We start from the raw sequence: 10,811 nt of genomic DNA on the forward strand, positions 1-10,811 counted from the left end.
TCTAGTTGGTGCCATGTTCATGTTCCTAGGAAATGCAAATACTATGTTGTGTGATGTAGATAACTGCCTTAGAGACCCAGGAAAGGGATCATGTTCAAAACTTTGAGATATTTACTGAGACTACCTAATTTACTATTATCTATTGGTAAGTTGTCTAAACTAAGTAACAGCTGATAATTAAAAAAGCACATAACTACTGCCTTTTCGTCATCAAGGAGGTCATTAGCAATCATATCAGAAGAGGAAAAGAATATATCCTAATTAGTGTGAGGCAGAACTATAAAGACAGAATGCATTGTTCAAGGTCACCTAGAAGAGATTTTTTTGCTGTAAATATAATTAGGACAAATTGTCCAACTCATGGAGTCGACTACATGCAAGCATGATCATACATGGAATTAGTTTTTTAAATAATCAATTGTATAAAATAGCACCCAGCTGCATAAAATGAACAAGTAGCAGTATTTGGTTGGCGTTTCTTCTCAATTCTGATTACACAAATTAATATGGACTGTGGTTTGGGATTTGGGGACTATGGGCATTTTGAATAAAATATATGGACTCATCTATATGGCCTATATGATTGAGCAATCTTTTTTTTTTTTTTTAGTTCATTTTAATGGATTCTTAAGCACCTGGCATGTGACTCATGGTGTTCTCAGCTATCCAGCACCAGTGTACCAGAGGGTTGTTTTTGTTCCTACACTTTGGAAGAAATTGCGGAAGGGGCAGCAACATTCCTGATTTCAGGGCACTTGGCAAGTATACTGGGAGATTTAGTTTGAATTATTTGTATACTTTTGAAATTTGAAATTATTATATTTTTATAATCTATGGATGCATGTATGGGAAAGTTTAAAATACATTCTTTTAAACTGAAGTATTTTGTGTGTGCCTAGTCACTAAGTCCCAGGCAAGGATGAGAATTTTTATTAAAGTAAGCAAGATAGTTCACTGCAGCTGTTTGTAGTGTGGCTTTTCTGAGGTTACTGTCTTGCAGTAGTGAAATCATTTAGAGAACTAATGTTCTTATGTGTCTGTATATCTTTCATGCTTATTTCTGGAACTAGTAAAAGCTGATGCTACAATTCAGATTATTATTAGTACAAAATTTTTGTCTACTCTTTAATTTATCAGCAATTAATTTCCTGTATACTCACTCATGATTATGAAGTCAGTGTGGCAAACAACAACTTTGGGGAGAAAAATCATTAAAATCACAAATTTAAGAGTAACCTCTTTTTTATTCAGTATCTAATATGCATTCTTCATGTGAAAGTTTCTGTTAAGTGTGCAGACTACTAGATAGTGGTCTCATAAAATATCTTTTCAGATATTTTAAATTGCAATGAGGTAAGAAAAGACTGCGTGGATATGTTAATGCTTTTGGATTATTTCTTCTCAAGAACTGTTTTAGCTTTCTCACAGGCTGCATGGAATTTGCTCAGCAGTGATCCTGGAATTCTGTCAGTTTGCTGTCTCTTGGGGCAGGAAGATATTAGCTACTTAAATACTAAATTTTAATTATTACAGTTCATAGGCCTTCCTTTCTGAATGGCTGTACTTTCTGTCATATGTTGTAAAATCTATTCCCACTGTAATTTATATTATGACAGCCTACAGTTCTGGATTAATATGCTGATTTTTAAATACACTGTTAACTTAGTTTCCTCAGTGAGGTAATTAAGTATCTGTTTCAGCTGGATGAAATTAATTTAACGAGTGAAGTATATGGACACTCTAAAATTGCAGCTTTTTCTGATTAATGCTTTCACTGACTGATGTGTCACTCTAAAATACTTAACAACACCACACAAACCTCTAAGGAATGAGGCACTTAGAGGTTTTTGCACAGGGAGAGAAGAGTGTGATAAGGTATTTTATCACATGATGCAAAAGAAAAGATTTCATCTGCTGAAGAATCTGGAGGCAAGGTATTTCTGATTAACCAGATAGTGATATCCTCTCTCTTTAGACTGACAGAACAAAAAACTTAGTATTGAAGAAAGGTTATGTATTTTGGGATAATCTGCGATTTAGTATTCATTCCACTGCCATGAGATGATGCAACACTCAGAGAGGAATGCAGTGAGAGGGTTAAGCACAAGAACAGTTTGTTCCTCCTGAGCAAGGTCCTGAGCACCTTGATCTGGCTTTGAAGTTATCCATTCTTTGAGGAATTGTTTGGATGAGATGGCCTTCAGGTGTTCCTCCCCTCTTAAATTATTCTATGCTTCTCAGGTTATCTGGAGATAAAGTCCTTCAGGAATGCTTGTTTCATGATAATACTTTCCAAATCGTTTTCTTATGAGACAATCTATAATAAGTGAGCGCCAAAATGTTCTGGGGTTGATGACATTATGTTCATTCAAGTAAATGGTAACTTGAGGGGTTGCACTTCATGTACATAGGTACATTTTAGACCTATCTGCTGTTTGTCTAACTCATAAGACTGTTGCACCTGAATTCCAGGGAAAACAGAACCCTGTTGTGGGAGGTGTTAAGGAAACTCTCCTGTCTGACCACCCAGAAGTGACTCAAACAGTCACAGTCCCATCACCTGAACTGGGACCAAGGCTCCTTCACAGAAGGAGCCCAACGACCCCATGAGTGCCCAGCACAGTGTGTGATTCCCTACACACTCCACACTCACATACTCCAACCAGGTTCTCTAACTGGCTCAACCCCAGGTTTCCCATATCAGACTCTTAGACCTCTGGATCCTTAAAATAATTTAATCATGGTGCAACAACAGAATAACCTCCTGTGCTGAGAAGTGCAGCCTGAATAAAGGACTCCCTGGGGCTTTTATAACCTTACCTTAGGTGTGCAATAGTTTGGGATCTTCCTGTCGGTTTATTGGCTCCTGCTGTGTCTCAGTGTCAGGTCACCTGGCTGGTGTCACAGGTCCCCTGCTCTTTGCAGCTCATGGCCTCTTGCCACAGGCTCCTGCCACCCAGAGCTCGATTTGCACCTGGCTCTGCAGCTGCACCCTGAGCTGCCTCCATTGACTGTATTCTTCTACAGGAGCTCGGGTTTGGCCCTCCCAGCTGCATCTGTGCCCCACAGCCTCTGGTGGGCCAGGTCTCAGCACCATCACTTACAGATTGGGTCTCAGACATGAGAACAGATATTCAAGATATGCTCGAAGGCTCAGTACACACACTGCTTTGAAATGAAAGGATGCCCAGAGTAAGCAGAGGCTTTGACTCAATCTCTGGAGGTCAAGGCTGGAACTGAAACCAGTGAAGATCTGCTTCTGTGGTGTGGTTACTCCATTCCACAGGCTGCTGAGCACCCACCAGTCAAAAAGATATGCAAGAGAAGGGGTCACTTGAGTTTGAATTTTTTGGTTTCCTAAGTTGAAAAGTTCTCCTTTATTTGTGCAGCTTATAGGCTGGCTTGTGCACTCAATAATCAGAAAATCTGATTTACTCTGTCGTAACATTTGATTAAGTGAAATAATATGAAGAAACCAATGCCTGTGATTTAAATATTTTTTCAACATCTGTTTTTGATGTTGAAACCTTAAACAGCATTTCTTTTGCATAGACAAATCTGTGTCAAGGGGAAGGGGTTACCACAAAATATTTCTGTTGAATGCCAGTGTCTGTGTATATAGATTTACGTATTTTGGTAAGACGTTTTCTCTAATGTAAGAGTTCTTAAATTTGTTTCTAGTCCATTCTGTGACACTTAACTCAGCTTAAAAAGAAAAAAAATAATCTCTCTTTGACTAATTTGAAGGTAACCTTCAAACAGCTGCTAGAAACAACCTTAAGAGAAAATGAAAAATTACATTTTCTTTAGAAGGTATCTTCCATAGGAAGTGGACACTACTATGTTTCTTATTATCATTTTAGATATGCTAAAATAATCTAATATAACTTGCTAATATTTTTTTTAAAATTTCATTAGCTATTTATGGCAATTTATTAGCAGACATTTCATCAGGAACAGAGTTTAAGAGGATGCTTGCGCTATGACTTGTTTTTTTTTTTTTGCCTATTCTACACTCCATTCGCCATTCATTAGGTGTGCACAGAGCAGACTGATCCTGAGCATAAGGAGCTTCCATGGTTCAGCACTTTCCTAATCAAGCAGTTGACCTCCTGTCTTAAGTTTCTGACCAGTAAACACATTGAAAATTTAGGGAGTAAATGTTTTTTTGATGCTACAGATATCTGATTTTCGACTGTGTTAATAAAGTATATAGTTAATATTATCCAGTTCAAAACCCACCATGTCGCGGCGCAGCGTCGGATGGGAGCAGCGCTCTCGCACCCTGCAATAGCCAAAGGGAAATACCAGGCAAAGCCACTCGATGTCAGTGTTGCTTCACCGAGTTTTGCCTGGCACAGCATCCTTAAAAGAGCTGAGAAGCCCATTTACAGAGAAGATGTTTAAGTAGAGCCCAAGCCTTTTGAGCCATGCCTGGCTTCTGCGTTTCCTCGGTGCTACTGTCCCCATAGTCTTGAAAATTATCTGCGTGATGAGGGGATGGAGATTATAGCTTTATGTGTTTTGTGGAGGGTGAGAATCATATCTTTCTCAGTTTAGGTCCACATTCAAGTAATTGGTGACTGAAATCAGTGTTTTTGAAGTTAATTATTACTGAAAATGCATTGCATCCAAGAGTGGGAGATAAATTGGCAAGCTTTTGAGTTTGTGGATTTTGTCTGGCTTTGATACAGCAGAATTTCAGAGAGGGAAGTTATTTAAACATCAGTAATAAATGATTTGCATACTTACACATATGCTTCTTCTCTGCCTAGCATTGTGGTTTAACCCAGGTTTATGTAATACATATGGCTGATAAACTACTTTTTTACAAATTCTCAAAATTCAGGAATGCTGTTTCGAACAGTGTGGATTTCTATCACTGTTTTTGTGTTGTTGCATTTGTCAGTACTCTGTTTTAATTCTAGTAGCTTGTATTATATTCCCATGTTCTATGTTCTGCAATATATGAACTGCACAATTTGGTCTCTCTAAATTATTTCCTATCACTCTCTTTTTAATATTTGACTTTCATTCCAATCCAGTTGTGCTTTGTCAAAATACTTTAAATTTTTCATAGGAAAAATTTGTCTGGGAATTTTAGCCATAGTTGCTAAAGACACAAGCTTTATGTGACCAAGATTTTTGCCTGTCTTATTTTCCTAAGTCTTTCATTTAGTATCACCTTAATCCTTTAGCCATACTTAACTTATTTGACAGAAACAGAGCAGTACCAAAACTGAGTTCATAAAAATTTTTGGTCAGGATAGAGGACAAGGATGAACAGCAATTATTTTCTGCACAAAATAAAAAGGTAAGGAAAGCTCAATCATTATGTATTCATTATATATTCACATCTAAATCAAGATCTAATATGTTTTTGCCAGTGGCCAGCCAGAAGGTGTGTGTAGTTTTGGATTAATGATAGCATGTACTTCCCTTTACCCAGTGATGGTGGAAGGGGGAACTTCAGGAAGTGAGTTGGGTGCTCTGGATGTTCTTAGGGGAAAAAAATTATACACAGCAGCAGGAGCACAGGTTCAGTTAGCTCAAACTGATTTAATGCTGGATGTTTGCAGATATTGAGTTCCTTCCTGAGAAAACTTATGAAGATCAAGTCACCCTGCAGGATCACAGTGGTTAAGGTTGGAAGGGAGCACAGTGGGTCATCTGGTCCAACCTCCCTGCTCCAGCAGGGCCACCCCAGAGCACATGGAACAGGATTGTGTCCACATGGTTCTTGAATATCTCCAGTGAGGGAGACTCCACATGTTCCATTTTTTTCCATCTATGCCTATCTGAGGTGTGAATAAAATCATTTAAGTTTGATGAGTGTCTGTACACTAAGTATAGTTTTTGAGCTTGCCTGCCACTTTATGTGACATCTAAAGGCAGTTCTCATGCAAGAATCCAAAGATTTCCTCCAAAGATTTTCCTGCTTCCATATGAACTGGGTTTTTTGGGCTTCTCTGTCAGAGTTCACCACAATTTTTTCCTTTTGGGGTCTAAATTGGAGTAAGATGTCAGATTATTTTTTTTTAATCCCTTGAGGCCAGAGCTAGAGAATCAAACCCCCTTTCTTCATATATCCACCATGTATGTAAACTTCCCATGTATGTAAATGTTAGAGGAGCTGAGGTCACCCCATTTATTTTTGGAACTTGTTACAAATCAGGATTTAAAAGCCCATCATATCTGATTCATGATGCCATAAATATCTCCTTCTATATATTATCCATATTCTAATTTTTGACTTATGGTAATTATTTTTTTAGCATTGTACATAAATATTCTGCTAGAATTAAAATTTTATGCATTTCCAGAGCAAACAAAAAAATACTACGGTAATCACTTGAAGATACGTTTTACTCATATGAGATTATCAAAAAAGCTAATTGTGAAGCATCTAATATTACAAAAGTGTGTGTGAATACACTGACTTAAATGGATAAAACCAAAGGTTTCTCATGCTTCTCCTTTGGTGTTCCAGAAAATGAAGTTTTATTCACTTGTTTCAGAGCAAGAGAGGGTCTCAGAATCCTGATAGCTCAGGTACATCATGAAACAATTCAACCTATGGAAAGCCTGCATAGTCTGGGAGTGTATAGACTAAAGATTTATAACAGCTGATGGGAAGGAGTTTGAACATTGTGTGTATGATATGTGTTTCCATTAGGATACTGAAGTGTTCTAGGAAAGTGGAGGGGATTTTATGGTTCTTTAAGATTCAAAGGCTGTAATATTTTGTAGTGAGGTACAGGGTTGTTATACATACCTATACATCAGTTTTCCCTTAAAAATATTGATTTCTTTGCATGTTTGTAACAGAAATGTAGCTTTGTGTCATAGGTAACTAGGAGTATTTATTAATTTCAGAGTTACAACGAAGAATGTATTTCAATAGTGATAGTATTATCAACTTCAGATTTATGGATAATGCAGTTTTTTACTTATCAAAAATTATTGTTGGGGTTAAACAAAGTTTCCACAAAAATTCCACAACAGCTGTAGGATGTTTGAACTCGTGCATGCACACACTTACGGAGAGATACCATCCTTTGTTATTGGTAGGGGATAAAATCTGTTGATAATGGAAATCCTAGGTGTTCAGATACTAATCTGGGAATGAGGTAAACCTGTCTAGTTTAACTGACTCTGCAATTAGGAGGTGGGAAAATCTTAATTACAGACCTTCTCAAACATCATCAGCATTTTGGTGCAAGAACTTTGAGGACTGGAGAATATGTTCTTGTGTGTTTAGCCATGGTTCTTTGGTTTCCCACTGTGGGTTTTTTTGTCTGTTTCAAAATATCCAGAACTTTTAGCAAACAATGATTAAAAAAAAAAGAGGCTAGGCTCTTTGACTCTTTTACACAGGTACCTATATTTGGGGATATTTTTGCACATCCATATTTATGTGTAGAAATGTATTTTGATTTTTATTTCATGGTAAATACTGTTATAGTTAGAGGTACTGAACATTTCATCAAAACTAAGCAGCACCTGACTGCTGAGTATCTCTCATTGTAGCTCACATAGTGGATTCCTGTCCACTTCTGACAATTGAAAGGAAAAGATTTGTGTTGTGAAAACTTGGCAGGCATAATGAAATTATGAAATCCTTGAACTGCACTTTCAAGTTAAAAAAAAACAAAGAAAACAAAAAACACAAACCACAAAAAGAATAAATGAAAATAATTGATGCTTAGAGGTTTATTCTAATGAACAGAAGTTAGATTACCTGTCTTTAAAAAGTGTATGTTGTTAATGGGTGGGCAGGGCAAAGAGTAAGTATGCCAGGAGTAGTTAAAAGTTAGGGTCTGTCTCATGCTAAGAAATTCTTTCTTTCTCTTCCTTTTTTCTTTTTATCTTTGCAATGCTATGGGACACAGTTGTGGACATCAACTGAATGTCACTCAGTAGAATTACTTGATGCATTTGTCTTTGTGCCAGTCTACCTGTTGCGCGTGGAAGCAGTCTCATTTTTCTAAAATTGTTTTGGATGGAAAATGCTTCAGGGTTTTTTTGCCTTAATCTAAACAATAAAATGTAAATTAATTTCTATTTTTAGAAAAGGAAATATTTAAAAAATATATTGATTTTTATTGCTTACTACAGAACAGTGATTGGGAGGACACTTCACCCATATAATGGATCTTGCATTTCAACTTAAATTTCTTTGCCATCCAGAGATACAGAAAACTTAGAGGAAAGCTTACTGTGTCCTTGCTCCATATCAGTCAAGGCACTTAACTGCCTGAACATTTAAAGCTCCTCTATGTCTTTATCACTTTGTGCCTGAGCACTTTGTATCGTACACAAGGTGCATGACATTATTACAAGAACAAATGTTACTGGGTGAACTGTCTGTGCTGAGAGCCTTTGCTGAGCGGACAGCCAAGAGCAGAAAGGACTAGCTTTGAACAAGAATGATTGTCACAAGAATTTTTGGCACTGCCCATGTGAAGCTGATACCTTGCAGTCCCACACTGCACTTTGAGCTTGTTACTCGGAAGTTTGAGGTTTCAGCCTACAGAGAGATTCTGTGCATGTTTCTGGTAGGACTTATTGCTACCTGATGTTCTGCATTTGCTACATAAATAAGCTTTCTGTGTCATTTAGAAGACAAAATGCTGATGGAGTAAGACAAGTCTCCTAGCACGAGTTTTACTGAGGTCTTAATGCCTCCCGCCTGCGGCCAGAAAAGCTCCCCCAGGAGGGGCAAGGCTGCTGTCCCAGGCTTGGCAGGGAGATGCCTGCTCTGCTGGGCACTTCTTGCTCAGATTAGCATAGCCCAGCCTATATCACACACACCCAGTAATACCTCATTTTGCCACTGGAATGAGGCCAAAAGCACAAGCATTACAAGGATATAAAGCGGGAAGTTACTGGAAAGAATCACAAACTAATGTGAGACTAGACCAAATTTTTGCAAACAGCAGAAAATGGGATCTTTGTTGTAGACAGTTCTTGCATTTAATGCTGTTTATATGATTGAAGCAGTTAATAAGTGTTTTCATTGAGTATAGTTACAGAACAGCTGCAGAAATCTTAAGTGCTTCTGTTCATTTTTTTTTTCTTTGTAGTTTAGAACTGAAAAATCCCAGAAGAAAACTGGACACTGACAGAGATCAGGGTGGTTCCTCAACAGTGCACTCTTCTGACAGAGGCACTGCTTTTGTGGGGTAGGAATGATGACAGGGGCAAAAAGGAAGAGAAGTACAGTCTGGAGGAAGATTCAGGCTATTCGCTCTGAAGATATCAAAGCTTGGTGTAAGAGAAGGCTGCCTATCTTGACATGGGTGCCTGTCTACAACTGGAAGGAAAATTTGGTTCCTGATACTATTTCTGGGATGATGCTAGCCATCCAACAGGTGACTCAAGGTACAGTTAATTCATTTCAAATTAATATTTTAAGTTTGTCTGGTCATATCTAATGTTAATTGAATCTAAATAAAAATACAAGGAAAAAATGTATAGTCTTAACTCATTTATAGAGCGGATGTGCAAATGTGGAAAGAAATGCATTGTGATATTGTACCTAATTTCTGTGGAACTTTACTATTTATCCTTTGACATTTTTTCAAACAATGAATACAGAAGGTGAGAGAGCAGTAACTCTATTCATACAGGATATATATTATATACAATGTTTTATCAGTTAAATGACCATCTTTTTCTCTATTTCACATGGAAAACAAAATATAACTCAGTGATAATTGCACTATAAAATATGCCATTGTGGAATAAACACATGCATGATACTAATACCTGTAAAATTCCAAAACACAGCAGGAAGAGGTCACAACTTTCTGTGCCTAAAGAGTGTTCCTGCCAGAGATATTATCCAGGGAGAGGATCTGTGGCATCCATAGCTTGTGTGCTGATTTAATGCTGTATTGCGTTACCTACCACACCTCTTTTCAAGCAGCAATACAAAGCAGGGGTGGAGCTAGACTCCATTTTACAGCTTAAAAAAAAAAGGAAGAAAAAGGGAAAGCTTCCCAAACCCTGCACAATGACCCGCAGCAACTTTAAGTTCCAGTCATCTTGCTTAGTAAAGTGATTGCTGCGAGGAAATAAATGCTTTTGCCAGTTTTTGATGTGTCTTTGATAGTGTCACCTTCTTATGATAATCTCTTATATTTGTCTCAGACAAATCACAGCTTCTTATCTCAGATGGACTTTAACTCCTTCCTTCATGTGAATGACATCTATTGTTTTCTAACAGTCTTCCATATTAAGTGTGCTTAACTATCATTCATGCTGTTAAACACTTCTTTAATTGAATTATGCTGCAACTTGAGACAACTGATTTGTATAAGTATTTGTGCTTTTAAAGTAATTAGGAACATCTGCATTGGCATGATTTAACTTTGGGAACCTTAGTACTGTAACTCTGCAATGTATCTAATTTCACTGGTGTGCATACAACAATTGTAATTAAAATGCTGCTAATAACAGTATGTTGAAATTCATCAAAAATGCTATGTTAAACAGCATTTCTGCAGTGCTGGTAGTTTTAGCCAAGATTTTAATGTTTGACTCTTGTACCAAGAAGTTGTTTACTGTCACAAATAAATCTGCGAAGAAAAAAATACAGGTTTGTGTTTTCTGGTTTATTTATAAGTACTCTAGAAACAATTTTATCCTTATTTTATGCTGTTCAAAAAGAAATACTTTGAAACTCCTGATCTATTTTTTCTTTCTCTGCTTGCTGCTTCTCAGCATTTTGGAATGATTTTAGAGGATGAAATAGGAAGAGAGTTAGAGACAAAAGCATTTCATCATGTTTGTGGTGCTTTAATTTG

At 37.2% G+C, this 10,811-nt stretch overlaps 1 protein-coding gene across 1 annotated transcript in view; it reads left to right on the forward strand.

Annotated features, from left to right (window-relative positions):
* Positions 1 to 9,194: 9,194 nt before the first annotated feature.
* SLC26A7 (solute carrier family 26 member 7) overlaps positions 9,195 to 10,811 on the forward strand; it is a 64,560-nt gene continuing 62,943 nt past the window's right edge. Inside the window, exon 1 of the mRNA XM_005422888.2 lies at positions 9,195 to 9,384. Within this exon, the coding sequence (XP_005422945.2) occupies positions 9,195 to 9,384 (190 nt within the window). The remainder of the gene's footprint in view (positions 9,385 to 10,811) is intronic.

The sequence above is a fragment of the Geospiza fortis genome, unplaced genomic scaffold (genome assembly GCF_000277835.1).
Source record: "Geospiza fortis unplaced genomic scaffold, GeoFor_1.0 scaffold7, whole genome shotgun sequence".
In the NCBI taxonomy this organism is placed as follows: domain Eukaryota; kingdom Metazoa; phylum Chordata; class Aves; order Passeriformes; family Thraupidae; genus Geospiza; species Geospiza fortis.